We start from the raw sequence: 16,243 nt of genomic DNA on the forward strand, positions 1-16,243 counted from the left end.
GACTGTACGCTGTCCGGCCTCCATACCTGCATGTCGATCTCACACATATGGAAGTGACTAAAAGATCGAGGCGGCAGACAGAAGTAATGCTCTGTGCTTTAGGAGTCCGGGCCTGGGGAATATTATGGCTAACAATTTGAGACAGGCAACTCAAAGGGGATGAACATATATACATATATACGGTATGTACATGTGGGTATGTTTTGAGAATAACCACAACCATAAGCATGCGCAGAAAGTTTGGCAAGGAATCAAAGATTTGCATCACCATGTGTGACATGAGTTTGGCTATGTGAATCATGTGGGATCAGCGCAGACTGCCGTCTCGCTCTGTCTTTAAACAATACAACAGCAAATACAAAGATGATCTATGTATGTTTTCAGGCTGATGTCAAACACTGCAGCATTTACAACATCATAAAGTCAGATTTGTATTTGTATGTCTCTGTATTAAGGAAGGAAGAGAAATTACACTCTAAAAGAGTGATTTACGTTTTACCAAAGCAACACATTTCAGCTCAGTGTCTCTAAACTCTAGTGTGATAGATTTAAAACACTTTCACGAAAATACTGTTCATAATATATATAATATATAATATATATATATATATATATATATATATATATATATATATATATATATATATATGTATATATATATGTATATATATATATATATATATATATATATATATATATATATATATATATATATATATATATGTATATATGGTAGCCCAAAAGAGGATGTCAATTAAAGTGTACATAGAGTATTACAAGTGTTCAGTGTTGTAAAACCAAACTGTGAGTATGTCTGATATATTACACCGACACAATTTGTCAGAACAAGACACAGTGCACACAAAACATATAACCCAGCCAGGCCTCCAGTCCAGGGTACCACTTGTTTGGTTGCACATGAGACTGTGAAGTGAGACTAAACATTGTCAGTGGTCGCACCAGTTTACCCAACACTCAGCAGGTCAGATAACCCAGAACATGTACAGAAATATTTATGTTTTTGCAATTTCTTGATGCATCGGCTGTGAATAAAAAAAAAACCTTCACCTGTACCTTTATTCTTGTTTACAATCATGGAAGTTATTAAGAAATTGAATTAAGATGTGAAATCGGGTGCATCTATGTGCTGGTGCAACTGAATTAAAATATCAGGTGCAACAGTGCAACCAGTGTAAAAAGTAAGTCTGGAGTTATACTGAAAACTTACAGTTGATTCTGCAACACTGTTAGAGTTCAAACCAAGTATAAGTTGCACAGATTTGATTAAAAATGTTGAAACGGCTTCCTCTTCCTCCTCATCCTTGTCCTCTTCCCCCTAGTTCTCTGTGTTGCTCCATTCTCCCCCAAAAACAGCTGAGGTCACCTGAGGCCTTTGTTATGCTGTGACAGGTGACTGAGTTTGAACAGGTAGACGGTGTATGACACCAACTGGTAATGAGGGTGCAACAACTTGAAGGCCAGTGATTTACAGATGGATGACGTGTGCTAAATGATGTGATTTGTGTTTAGGGTTTGGCAGAAATGGGATTTAGGGTTTCTAATTGAGTAAAAACTGTGGGATTTTTCTAATAGAGTCAGCTGGTCTAGAGTTTAATTTTTGATACATCACCTACAAGTTTTAAGGATTGTGTGTGTACTTCTAGATATTGTGTGAGGGCTAGTAAAGAGAAAAAACTTTTATGTCATGATATGTGCCTTTTAAAATTGCAAGACTCTGCCTCACCTGGTTGAATTTCTCTTATTTCACCACCAGATGATGCTACTTACACATCGCTCACCACTCAGCAGCAGATGTTTCAGTAATCACAGCAGATTTCAGAGCGTCTGTTTGGGGTGTATTGTGAGAAATAGGGGTCGCCTAGTGACCACACAGAGCCCATAATGGAGTGATAAGTACTGAAGAATGAATGAGCATGGTACTTGTAAGGAAATATTGTGAGGTGGGTTCGGTTTATTTGAAAGAATCATTTCATATTCACATTCACATATTTGTGTTAAAAAGTAAAACAAGCATGAATTTAAATTGGTGAGATGCTCGGTCTGTAGTACATTTATTGACATAAACCAGTAACATCTGGTTAATGTTAGTCTAGGGAAGTTCAAACAAGCGCAAAAAGGTTTGAGTCGTCCTGCGTCTGCCACTCCAAGTGGCAGCAGTACAAAATACAACATTTGACTGAAAAATGAAAATGCCATGAAGAAATACTGTATTTTTATATATTTAATATAATTATGTATGGGACTGAGCTTGTCCCCATTCACTTATAAACTGTCGACATGAACATGGCTGCTGCACATGTCATGATGGTGGCATGTAGGAGGAAGGCGAGGAGCCCCAGAGCCACCTCGTAGACGTGGGGGCCCATAATTAAAACGCCACAGTGTGTGTGCCAGAGCTGCATAGCTCCACGTTTGTTTACATGTAAAGATTTCAAATGCCTGTTAAATTTAGGGCACACTACATACTTCCCTATTGACCTCATATTTCTCACACCCAGTTCCACCCATCATACCATAAATTGAATCTTGTTGTGAAAGATTCTGTAGTTATTTAACAAGTTAATTACATTTTTCTTTTATTTGAAACCACTGGCACAGACTTCATAAATCAATTTAGGAAAGCTTTAAAGGTGTCACAAAATGTAAAAGGTGTCTCAAATAAATTCAACGACAAGTTCTGAAGGTGAAGTTATCACCTCGGGATTTTCTAGGAACATTACACTGTTTAATAATCCAGCCAATCCAGATCGAGCATTTTTGCGCTCCCCTCCACACACCGACCAATCAGGGGGTGACATTCCAGTAACAGTACTCCACACATGCTTTGAGCTTGCGTTTGGCTCCGCCCAGCAGCCCGAGCACTGAGGGTGGACCGGAGTAAAGAAAACAAGTTATCTCAGTTGCAGGCTGTGTTACTGATGGCCGTCATGAGGATGAGGGGCACTTTTTAAAGCAGGGGAGAATGAGTAGCGGGAAAACGAACAAGGTAAGAGAGTCAGCTTATGGCTTCTGTCTGTCTTTGATTCGGTTTCAGTCACTTAATGGTTAGTATTTGCTGAGGGACTGTACATGCTGGATGTGTGATGCTGAGTTTTCACGCGCACTCATGTGAATTTGACGCCATAAACTTTTAAAAAAAATACTGAAGTCGTGCGCAAGTTTTTGGAGGAGGCTTCTCCAAGAGAATATGTATTCCACTGTATGTCTGTGCTGTTCAGTGAGATATAATGTGACGTTAAGACGTACAACAAACGTTACGTATAACCTACTCATGTTTTAGCTAGCTGCTATTACACCACTTGTGTAGTGATGAGAAGCGGAGACCTGCATTGACTTTGGTCCTCTGAGAAGTTGCTGGAAGTGTCGCACTTCATTAAGCTGACATCCAGTGTTGTGAATGGGGTCATATGATGCATTAAGCAGCCCCTGGGTTACTGCGTCAGCGCCGGTCACTTGCTCATGTCGCAAAGTCATGTTGGAGAAAAGAACACCAGCAACAATCAGAGTTTGTGTTAGTTAACATTCAAGTACGTCTGCAGGTAGTAAACTTTATGGTAATGTTGAAAATAGTCAGTGATAAAGTATTTGAAAAAAATTGAACTGTATGAGCCAGTAATTGTGCCCCCATGATTATGGTATATGTTTCCAGTATTTCTCAGCTGTGAGTTTAAATAGGAAAAGCCAGGGACAGAAGCTGCGGGATGTGATTTGGGTGAGCTGCTGTCTGACATTTCCTAACCTTGTGTCGCTCACTCATCACTCATAGATAGATAAATAGATGAAGCAGGGCTCAAAGGGCTTAAACATTGTTTTGTTTTCCAAATCCTTAGATAAATTGAATAAATGTACATTGTTCCTTGTAAATTGAATTTAGGATTATTGATTGTTATTGATTACCTTTATTACAGATGAATATGTTGATTATTATTATCATTATTATTATTATTATTATTATTATTATTATTATTATTATTATTATTATTATTTATTATCTTTACGGTTGATTTTAAAAAATCAGATGTGTCAAAAGTTTGTGAAAAATGCTCATCACAATATCCCAGAGGCCAATTTCACACATTTGAATTGCTTCTTTTGTCCAACTAACAGTCCACAATGCAAAAATGTAATTCATCCATCATAAATGACTGACAAAAAGAGCAAAACCTCACATTTAAAGCAGCATCATGTATCTTTTTGACCTTGAAATAACAGCTTCAAAATCATGTTGATGGTACAGCATCTTGTCACAGGATGAATGGGGTCTCTGTCTCAGCCACTCTGACCCCACCATCACTTGTTTCTGCACTATGTAACTTAAGTGAGAGGGTAAGATCACAGCGTTACATGTGTTTTGACTTCAACAAACAAGAACTGTTACAGACCTGGGATTTACAACATTGGTGTTGCACTCAGAATCTGTGGGGGGCGCCAAATTGTACAAAATGCCAATTTCTACACAATGTTGCTTTATGGAGCAACACATTTTTGTTTATAAATAATGACTGAAACAAGTGATTGACTATCAAAATTGCTGTCAACTAATTTTCAAAAATAATTATTCAACCAATCATTGCTGGCCTGAGCCGACCATTTTGAAGCGTTATGCCGACCTAGAGTTTGTGTTTCTTATGATGCAACATAAAAATGTGCAGTTTGGTTAAAACTAGTGCATTGTTAAAGAAAAGTAGGCTTAAATTACATAAAAGTGATAGCAAATGTGTTGCTTTCAGCCTTGATTATGAGGATGCTGTGAACAAAAATCTGTCGTGTGCGTGTGATATAAAAGTCCACACAAAGTATTGTAGGTGTGTGTCTGTGTGTTTGCCTGCCATAAACTGATAAATGACTGTATCACACATGGGCCAATTAGTGTTGTCAGAGTTCCCGTTCTACTTTGCAACATGAGGAAAACAGCCAGGGATTAACAACAAGATAACATTGTCGAGCCTCTCCAGGCTTTCCTCAGCTGATAACAGGCTGGACATTAGCTATTTTTTCTCCTATGTGAACCATATGTAATGCAGATACACAGGGGTCAGAGTGTATTTTGATCAGATTGGCAAGAGGGGTTGTGATTTATGCTCCTCCTCTTCCCCCTTGAGCAAGAAGCACTGCTGCTTGAGCAAGGCACTTCAACCCTGATGTGGTCCATCGAAGATTCTCAGTAACCAACAGTACAGTACTCTTGTTGTGCTCAGTATACAGTATGTATTCTATATTTGTAATTATAGGGTGTAACTGAGAGGTTTGATGGTCCAGAAATGCTCCATGATGGCCGTGTTCACTCGGGACACCCCCTGTTTGCTGCCAAGCCAAGAGGCTGAAACAGAGGCTGGTTCACATTCCCTCGAGCCAGATGCAGTTACACTGAGTTCACATCTACAGTAGCAGCTGTTCACTCAAATGGGAACATTCCTGCAACATTAAAAACAAATGATAATGATAATTATGAATCCATTTATTTGTTTTTTGTAGTTTCTTAAGAAGAAAAAGTAAAAATTCTCCAATTTCAGCTTCTTAAATGTGAGTATTTGATGGTCAGAACAAGACCAGATACAGCCAAAGTTAAGATCAAGTTAGAATAAGAAAGGATGCAAACACATTCATATAAATAGATAAAAATAAAAGCACTAAAAAGATGAGTACATATGAAAGCAAGTCTATACAAATAAGTTTTAAGATGTAATATAAAGAAGTCAAAAGAAAGAGAAAGAAGAAGACTCTGTAAGCGTCATTGGCTCAGGCTGGTCTTTAAAGAAGTAGGGTATTTTAAAATGGCGGTGTGACTTCACTGTTGTGGGTGTTGCAGGTCTGGGGTTGGTAAATTAAGGTTATCTTCACCAAAAACAGATTTCAAAGTTCAACAAAAAATACCACCCTTCCGTGTTTCAACAATAAACAGCAACTTGTTACAAAGTTAGATTTCTCAAATCTGTCCAGAGGAATCCTTCCTCCGAAACAAAGCAATGAGGGATTCCTGAAAAAGAAAATAAACCTGACATCTCCGACAGATGATTGTCTTCGTGCACAGAAGATAAGAGTCTGGAAGTGCTGCTGCAGGTTATTGGTAAGCTAGCTGTGTCGTCTTTAAAGTGTTGTTTTTTCCCGCCTTTGGATCAGTGCAAGAGGGTGAGAGTAGAGAGATGATTTAGATCAAATCTTGATACCATTATTTAAAAGTGATCACTAAAATCTTATATTCAACTCAGAGATGAGTCTGGACTGGGTGTGATGATGTGATCTGTCTGTAAAAACCTGTCAGAAGCTTAGCTGCTGCATTCTGAACTAGTCTGTGGTGAGAGAGTGGCGTTTGGTTTATTCCAAAAAGGAAGAAGATGCAGGAGTCAAGTAAAGAGGGAATAAGTGTGTGAATGACTTTTTGGGAATGGAGGCAATTAATCTGTACTTCAGCAGAAGCAGCACCGGGTTTCCCGTAAACTGAACTTCTGTGAGTCAGAGGCTGCAGTCTGATCAGATCTGGTCCTAACTAAAACATCCCTTAATCATCACCCATCGATGATGTCATCCTCTTATTGAGGCCCCCTCACCGTACATGGGGAACAGTTTTAGGCAAAACATATGGTGCTTTTTACCAGTAAATATCAACAACTGCAGTAGGGGGTGTTGGCGCTGCTGCTGGGGCAATAAGAGCATTTTGTGTGTGTGTTAGCAGCAGGAGTCCTACTGAACGGAAGTGCCTCACGTCGGTCCGCTGACCTCACCTCAGGAACAGGCAGTCTCTGTTCCCTCCACTGCCTGTCCCACCCTTTGGATACACATGTGCACACTCACGTACAAATGAATTGACACACATTTATTAACACACACGCTGGCCTCGATCGCCAACATATGATGCAGGAACCCAGGCACCGGCCCATGTGAGGTACTCTCAATGGAGGGTGGGATTTAAGTACACAGGAAGTCACAAAAACACCACTGAATGACTGTGTGTGTTGGATTAAACACACACGGTCATTACAAGCAGCCATTACAAAATCAACAATTTTCGGTTGTTGTAGTTTTTTTTAATGAACTTTCCTTTCACAAAATGTCGACTCAGGGCATTGAAACTTATGGTCACTTCTGTAAATTCCTTTAAGGATCAATGAGTCAGTGCAGGTTGGGACTACAAGTTTGAAAATGAAATAAATCTGCCTACCAGACCTCTGCCCTTCACCAAGGCAACATTAGCATCTACTGGCAAAACACACCTTGACATTTACAGTCTGGAATATCTTTTTCCCACCATATACAACAAAGACCCGCCCTACTCTGCCTCTGATTGGTTCTGACAGTGATTTTTTTTTCCAACCCCAACCAGTGAAAACACAATGTCTGCAATGCAAGTCAGTGGATTACTCTTAATTAGATTAATTAAAATGAGAATTTACTCATCACAGTAATTGATTAAGAAAAAAAAAGAGTAATTGCAGCTCTAATTCATTAGCAGTGTAAGGGTTAACTAGTCCAGTGAGAAAATAAGGAAAAAGTTAAAATGTTTGTTTTCATGTAGTTTGACTTGATGGTGATGGTGCCAGAGGCAATCAGTCCGTTACAGAATTAATTATTGGCTTGTCAACAACGATCTAAAGATCTGAAGACAGAGTTTCATAATGAGTGAGTCAGAGGTCTTCTAATGTCAAAATCAGTAAGAAGACTTTCCCCTCAAGCGTACGTTCAATGTGTGCCCTCATGGACCATCTGCAGCTGAAGCTGAGGTCACAGTGGTCAGGCCTGTAGTCACTAATGTAGCCTACCACTCCCACACAATGCCCATCATTGTCTAAATATCAAGACTATTTTTAGAAAGAAACAGGAGGGAAGGAGTGAGAGAGTTTTCCAGTGGCTCTCTGTTTCTATTTGTTTTTACATTTGTATGCATGAATCTCTGCCCGCCTGTGCATCTCCTGTATGCGTCCAACCCCTCCCTCATTCAATCCAGCCACTGTTCTGCGACGGCTGGCAGACGTGCAGCGAGGAAGGGGAGGGATTTCTGGTTAGAAAGCATCTCTTTGACTCAAGAAACCTCTGGTTCCTCTTTCTGCCAGAAAGCTAAAAATATTAGAAAAAGGACTTTCTTGTGCATCGCAGATGTTGTAGGGGAGGTGGGCTCTGTCCTTGTGCACTGGGGGACACGGGCACTGGAAGAGGAAAGGGGAAGGCTGTCTATTTCCACTAGCTGTCTGCAGGGATACAAGTCTGCACGTGAGTGAGTGTTTGTGTGGGTTGAGTTTTTTTTTTCCTGACATCTCAGGTAGCTTTTTATAACTTGTGTCACTTCTGTGGAAATGTAGGCAGGTCCCAGCTGGCGGATGATCTACTTCTAAGGGTTTATACGTAACTGTTCGTCAGTGATGGCACAGAGATCCAGTTAGTTTAACCTGTGCGGGATGTGCATCTATAGTTCGAGGGAATACATTGACTAATTTCTTGCTGAATATATTTTTATTTTCATTTTTAACCATTTCATTCTCATCTATTTTTCAGCCCTTATACTTCCAGGCAGCAGATATGATCCTACCAGTAACAGCTGCTTTATTAGCTCAGAGTGTACTGAATACTAAATAACACATGTTTTACCAGAGGAAGATGGGGTTTTTTGTCCATTACTGCGTTGACAGTAATTACCATCCTGAGGACTGGCCTCAGCATCGCAGGTTGTTTTTAGTGCTTATGCACTCAGACTCTGTTGTAATCCTCCTTGAAGTTGTAAACCTCCTTCCCTGTGGTTTCCTCTGCTGGACTCCCAAGTTGAGCACAGAGTTTAAAAAGATTTGGTAGTTAAGAAGGTTTTCACGGTACGCTTTACTCAATTAAGCTGATCTAGGGTGGGAAATATGAGACTATATGTCATCATATAATTCCATATGATAATAAGTGATTTCCTGGTTTTAAAGGCAGTTTTACAGTAAAGTGATGGAATTATCTGATCTTACGAGATTGTTCTAATACATGCTTTCACCCACTTAGTCATTATATCCACATCACTTAAGATATTTGTAAAAAAAAAAAAAAAATAATTGTGTTAATGTTAGTATTTTTTGTAAGTATTAATCCCTACAATATTGTCGCAATGATTAATGTTTGTATCAAGGTATTTGATAAAAAATATCTTTGATTGTGTTGCCCAGTCCTTGCTTGTGCTTTTGAGGAGATTTCAAAGTATTTAATTTATATTGTGTATCACTTGTTATCACTTGCATAAAATATTGGCCAACCCAAAGCTAATAATATATGAGTTCCTGCCTGACACAGCCTCTCTGCTGCTGAGCAAAGAATTGGTCTGTGCTCAGCTTTTGTTTATTCTTTTGTACCATGAATTAAAATACTTAACTCAAAAGCCTTAGCTCTTAATGTTTTTGTTTTGTTTTGGGTTTTTTTTTACCTATGATGCGACAAAAGGGTTAAAGAAAAGATTCTTCCACCGGAAAAGCTCAGACTCACAGATAGCCTATTTTGAGATTAGAATTTGTCAGGTTTTAATGTATGGATATTGAAAAAAAATCATCATGTATGTATCAGTACGTAGGTGGCTATGAGCTTGACCGACACAATAGTTGTTGTCAGTTGTATGAGATTTAATGTGGTTTCACCTACATCATCCAGTCCCCTCACATGAACCATTGTGTTGTAGCTTGTGTCAATCCATATGAGACCTTACAAAGCATCCAGAAGCAGCAGTGTATCCCTTGTCTGACCATGATTGCCTGTGGTTGCACTATATAGCGGTCTTGATTGTGTCTGACACAGGAAGAATGCTGCCAACCTCTCCTACATGTATTTATCTCTCAGCCCACATTGCCACTGTGGTTAAGCTGACAGTCACTGTTGCTTTTTTAAACTCGTCGTGGGCCCCGTGTGTAGACCCATTCATGCTTATTCACACACATACCCAAGATTATTGCACAAGTGAAAGTGAGGGCAAACAATAGACTGAATCTGCAAATCAACACTCGATGTCTGTATTTGACATGCCTGGTCAGTAGGATGGTAGGGCTAATGAGCACGGCATACACGATGTGATTAAATTGGTCATTCAAGATTCCCGATTATTTTAATCAACTTTCTGAAAAAAACACAAGCTCTTATAATGGAATTTTTGGTGTAAAAATGCTACAAACAAAAAAAATCCAAACTCCACAGACATTTTCACGTCAGAAAGGCAAACTATTCATGGCAGAGTGTTTAGTCGAGGAGTCTCACAGCCTGAGAAATGAAGGTGCTCTGTAGTCTGGTGGTACAGCAGAAGATACTTCTGGATCTTTTGTCAAACAACAGGGAGAGCAGACTGGCTGGTCTGGCTGTTGTTTTTTACCTAAAATTTGGGCTCTGTGCAGACATCTCACTTCACTGATATCACAGATGCTCTGTTGATGGTACTAGTAATGGTCTGGTCACTTGTAATCAACCGCTGTAGAGACTTGCTGTCCTGGGCTGGGCACAACCCATATAGACTTTCCAGTAAGAATTATTTCTGTGGCTCCTCTGTAAAACTTTACAAAAAGATTCAAGGTTCATTTAATCGTCATTCTACAACACAGATGATGAGTTAGTTAGGAAAGTAGCTACTCAGCAGTCTGGTGGTATGACAGTTGATACTTCTTTATATTTTGTTTGAAGGTGAAGGAGCTTTTGTTATGTTTAAGGTTCAGGAAAGGGTGGACTCGGAGTTGGGAAAGAGAGCCAAGTCAGGGATTCATGAACACAGGATCAAGATAAGATAAGATAACATGAAACTTTAATGAAGTTTTTGTGGATTTTGGTTCATTACTGTGAGAAAAGTAGAAACAGGAATGAGCCAAGTCATACTGAGTCAAATAAAAAATAATGAAAATCCCAACATAAGAAATATACAATTTCCGAAAGTTATGACTGTGCAGTTTTAGAGAGGGACATCAATCCCATGACCACGTGATCATTACATAACAGACATCAGCCCACCGCCAGCCCCTGAGCCACCCACCCGGTCCACCTCCACCATCCAATGTGCTGCGGTCATAGTACACTTGTACTGAGGCAGGCCAGCAGCCGCTGAACACTGCTGGCAGAGGGTGATGCCAGGCAGGCAGCTGTCCAAACAGTGTCCAGTCTCTAGAACAGAGTCAGAGCAGCAATATAATGGAAAAAGTGTGCAAACAGACCCATTTTCTTTGTTACCAAGGAGGAAAAGCACACAGAGAGGAAACAAAAAACCCTTTATGTGTATGTATCAGGTTAATTATCTAAAGCTGTGGATACGTGGACACTGAGTGGCCTTAACAGTGTGACCGCTGTCTTACATGCAGCTGTTTTGTCACGATGTTGACGTTGATGGTTTGTTTGTGCATGTATTTGCTTTGAGATGAGTGACGAGAGAAACACTTTCTCCCTTGAAAACCAACACTTTTGACCAAATCCCTCCTGGTTTCCAGAAGACACATTTTAGCATGACGTCTCACATACTGTTTGTTCACATACAGCCCCTCTGCCCCATACCCACTCTCCTCCCCCCCCGTTAAGTATCCATGCATGAAAACATGTTTAGCAATCCCCATACTTAGCCCGAGGTTGTTAACAGTTCTCATGTTCAAAGCCTCCGCAGAGTCACGTCAGGCCCAGTCATCTGCGGATCTGATCCCATGTTGGGAAACAAAGAGGCACTGGGTGGGGAGGGTTACCACACACGCACACACACACACACACACACACACACACATTGTGACATGAGAATGAAATTCTCAAGAATTAGACCAACACTCTTATGCTCTTTTTTTTTAATTCCCAAACCTTTTACACACACATTCAAACCGACACATGCATGCACACACATGCACATACTCAGGATTATAGTGGGGTTTGGGTAGAAACCGCGAGGATTATTACTGGAAGACAGTTACACAACCAGAACAGAAGTTCAAGAGACAAAGCGAACAGAGCATAAATGTGCATTCTCACACACACACACACACACACACACACACACAACTATGCACCATGGTCTGAAACACACACAGTTTAAAGCTGACAGTTCGGAACTCCTGTCATTGTTACTGTCCAGTAACAAGCATAAGCAATTACCTTGATCTTTCTGTGACACGAATTGGGAAAGTCCAGTTTCTTTGTTTCCATCCTGTTAGATGGAAGTTTGTGTGAAGGGACAACATTTTACATCTGCCAAATCCAAGTCTTGGGTGAAGGTCAAAAAATGATTCAAACAAGTGTTTCTGACAGTAGACAGCTCCACAGATCACACTGCCACTTCTGGTGCTGTATCAGGTTGCTAACTGAGTGTGAATAATATTTTCCCGTCTGTGTGTGTGTGTGTGTGTTTTGTGTGTGTGTGCAGGGGGGGAAGGGAGAGCCCCACGTCTTCAAGGAAAAGACCTTCAAGAAGAAGCGGCAGTGCAGCGTATGTCGTCAGAACGTCGACAACGTGGGCTCCTTCTGCAGAGGTAAGTGTTGATCATGAACAAGTGTTTTCACTGGTGTTGCAGTTTGGTCACTAAGTGAGATGGACATGGTGATGTAATAATAATGACCTCATTACTTCATATGTAGACTAAGCAATCATTTGTGTTTGTTAATATGAAGAACTATACAGACAAAACTCATTTTGCTTTCTTGATTTCTTACTTCTCTCCTTCCTTATGCTCATTTTTCTTAGTATGCAAGACAGCCACCCACAGGAAGTGCGAGGCCAAGGTAAGGATCCAGCTCGCACCTGCCTGACTTAAAAAAAAAAAAAAGAAAATCTGTAGATGCTGTGGTCAACTTCCGCAGCTTGCTTAAGCTTGAGTTAGAAAAGGTGATGCATTTATATAAACAAAATGAAACAAAGTGCAATAGAAACTGAGCAAGTAAATCATGACACACATAAAACATTTGGCTCATTTTTCAATCAAGATTCTACATTAGATCTATTTGGAGCCATGGGGTGACTACTTAAATTGATAAATGAATTGGTCAAGTGTTTTCTACATTGTTTTTCAGTCACTGACATATTTTATACCTGTATGTGTATGTATCTGGTTATACGCTGCATTGGATTAATGGTTGGAGATTTTATGCCACCAAGTGTTTGGGTTCGATGCACTCAAGTCCAAATTCTTTGATAACAGCCATGGATAGAAATGGATATTAATTTTCTGGAAATTCTATAAAAAATATTTTATTATTTTTGGAAGGAAACTTAGCTACTTTCGTACTCCACCAAAAGAAATGTGTTCACATGGACTCATCAAGTCAATGACCTGACAGATGTCTCATGAAATTGAGGTCAAAACACTCAAATGATAAATGTGGTAAAGGAAACAGTGAACACTTTAAGTAGACTGCAGAAGTGGTCGTTGTGGGAAAGAAACACTTGTGGGTTCCTGAAGAACTGGATAACTGTGAGAACTATAAAACATCTGACCTGATGAAGATCCAAGTGGCATGGAAACGCTGTCTTTATTAAACTCATGTGGCATGGAGCAAGTGCGCAGACGTTACCCTCCTTTCATCCACACAGAAATATAAATCTTCTTAATTTTGGACCGCTAATCAGACAATAAAGCAATTCAAGATGTTGCTTTGGGCTCTGTGTAATTGCGATGAACATTTTTCACAATTTCAGACACTTTTTAGACTACGATTAATTGACAGATCATGTAAACAATCCACACATTAATCAGTAATGAAAACAATTAGTTAGTTGTAGCAAAAATTTACTTTTTCAAGTCGGCAGTATGAATATGACTGGAGCAGGTTAAATGTGCAGTCATCACCAGCCTCCACCACGACCCCACTAATTCAAGGTTAAGCCCAGATGCTGACCTGCTAATCTTGCTTCATGGATCAGGCCCCTGGGAGTTAGCCATCCTCCTCCATAAAAATCAGTGTGACTGCACTAAACTCTGAGATGTTCAGTAGATTGTTATGCCAGCGGGGTGTGAAACGACACATAACAGTGGCTCTATGAGGGCAGAAGTCTTGAGATCTCGGCTAATATGAAGGCAGCTCGGTTGCATTCCTCAGAAGGAGCTGCTCAAGCCCGGCTCTGCAGCCTCTGTGAAAGGCTCATTGATGGAGGGGTGGTATAATGAATAGACAGAGGGATGCAGAGGGGGAGAATGCCAGCCATGGCAAAAGTGATGAAGAGGGGGTAGAGGCTGAGGCAGGGAGCCTTGGCAGGCAGCAGGAGCAAAAGAGAGAAAGCCAAGGGCGAAGGCATGTGGCAAAGACAAGCCTCATTCCTCAAGCATGGCTCCATCCTCTTGTCTTTTATCTGAGGAGAGCCCCGAGGATGAGTTCAGACATGAAAGGATGGCTTTCAAGCTAAACACGTAATAGACAAATAAAATCTGTTTTTTCAACTTGTGATACGGGTTGTCTTTTATCCATGCATGGAGTTTACAGGTTGGTTTACTCCTGGACACGTTATTCTTGGAGGAATATTTTTGATATAAAGGGACATAGATATTATTCCTTTTTTTTTTTCTTAACCTTAAAGGAAAAGTTCACCTAAAAATTGATAGTCAGTCATCATCTACTCACTCCCATGCCAATTGAAGGTCTGGTGAAGTCACAAAACATTTTAAATATCTCCATACAGCTCATCTGGTGTAATCCAAGTCTCCAGAAGTCCTGAAATCCCAAACTGATTTTAAAACTTTTGTTACATTCATGATTTGTTTTCAAGCTCATACACCTACGTAGAATGGGGTGTGTACTGGTGCTCTCAGCTTAGCAGCTACAGTGAATATTTCATCCTTAAAATAATGTAGATGTAGGCATACCAGTCCCCAGCTACTTCAGTTGTTAAGGAGAAAAACCTCATTCGACATTCCATCAGAGATTAGCTGACTGATAGCACTCTCATGTCGGTACGCTAAATATGAACCTGGTTAACTTAGCTTAGCATTAAGACTGAAGCCAAGGAAAACAGCTAGCCTGGCTCTGTCCAATAACAAAACTGTGCATGTAGTTTTTATATTCCAGTTTTGTAGGAATTAAATCAAACATTATATAAATTGGGTCACTTCAGAAGTGCTGATAGGTGTATTTGTTTCCTTTTGATGGAGCCAGGTGAGATGTTTCAGTTTTGATATAAGCTACTGTAAGCCAGCTGCTAGCTGTAGCTTCATATTTGTCTTACCAACATAAGAATGTATCAGTCTTCTAATCCAACTCAGCCAAAGAGAAAATCCCCACTATCCCTACTTTCTTCATCCAATTTACAGTAGATATTTTAAATTTCACCAGAATTGTTGAATCACTAAAAGACTACAATTATGTTATCATAAAATCAGACTGTTATCACCTTTAAATACTGAGCTGATTTTGAAGCAAATTATGAAAAAATTGGATTCATCATTGTTCTAGTCTAGAAGTGCTGGATGAAGTTAATTTATCGTTAAGATTGATTTTAGAAAGGCAGGATGTTGTTTGATAGGTTTACTGTAAGTGTGTGATGTGTGGTTGTTGACTGGTTGTTAGTTGGCGATATCCATCGCTGCTGCCCAGGAAGGGAGAGGTCAGATAAGGCAGGGTGTGGGGGTCTGGTCATTGAGTCCATCTCAGCTGTTATCTAACCTTGTACATACTTTGGGGGGAAATCTGAGGCAGGATGGCATTAATGGGATACTGTGCATTTTAAAACACATACGTCTTTAATACAGTAGAGACATGGCCAATATATAGCTCTGCATAACAGATCCCAGCTGGCTGTCTGTCTGCCAAGCTGATTAGCTTTACCTCTGTTGAGGCTAACCAGTTGTTTTTACCCAAGTTCAAGGTGTTTCCTCCCTTCACTCACATTTGGGAGTTATTACATATAACCTTGTGTATGAAGCACCTCTACCGTCCTCTGTGAGAATGTTTACAGTGTTGGTGTGTGTTTACTTGCACTCACACATCTGTTAGTCATGTGTAAACCATCCTGTACTCGCCAGACTTCTATTTAGATCTCCACCCGGCTGGCCATGCCGTAAACTGGATGACAAATCATCTGATTACCATGCAGTCCAGTATCCTATCGATGCGTCAGCTTCAGTTCTCTGGAAAAACACTCATTTTGAAACTGATATGATTGGTGGTTACTGGTAGTTCATTTAGATCTACAGTTCATGTATTTGCCTCGGCACTGGTGACATCACGGCCAGAGGCTTTATGTTTTCAAGTTGTCTGTTCATCGCATTCTTGGACTTGAACTCAAGGATAAACTGATTAGATTTTGTGGTGGTCAAAGGTCACTGTTGGATTT

At 40.0% G+C, this 16,243-nt stretch overlaps 1 protein-coding gene across 7 annotated transcripts in view; it reads left to right on the plus strand.

Annotated features, from left to right (window-relative positions):
• Positions 1–16,243, plus strand: part of tns2a (tensin 2a) — a 61,099-nt gene that overhangs the window by 7,018 nt on the left and 37,838 nt on the right. For 6 of the 7 annotated variants that reach the window (XM_037102861.1, XM_037102867.1, XM_037102862.1 and 3 more), the window contains exons 2-3: positions 12,347–12,452; positions 12,665–12,702. In XM_037102861.1, coding sequence (XP_036958756.1) covers positions 12,347–12,452; positions 12,665–12,702 — 144 coding nt within the window. Of the gene's footprint in view, positions 1–2,876; positions 3,008–12,346; positions 12,453–12,664; positions 12,703–16,243 lie in introns of those variants that run through there. The other variant, XM_037102869.1, reaches the window with a different exon arrangement.

This window comes from Acanthopagrus latus, chromosome 7 (genome assembly GCF_904848185.1).
Source record: "Acanthopagrus latus isolate v.2019 chromosome 7, fAcaLat1.1, whole genome shotgun sequence".
NCBI lineage: Eukaryota > Metazoa > Chordata > Actinopteri > Spariformes > Sparidae > Acanthopagrus > Acanthopagrus latus.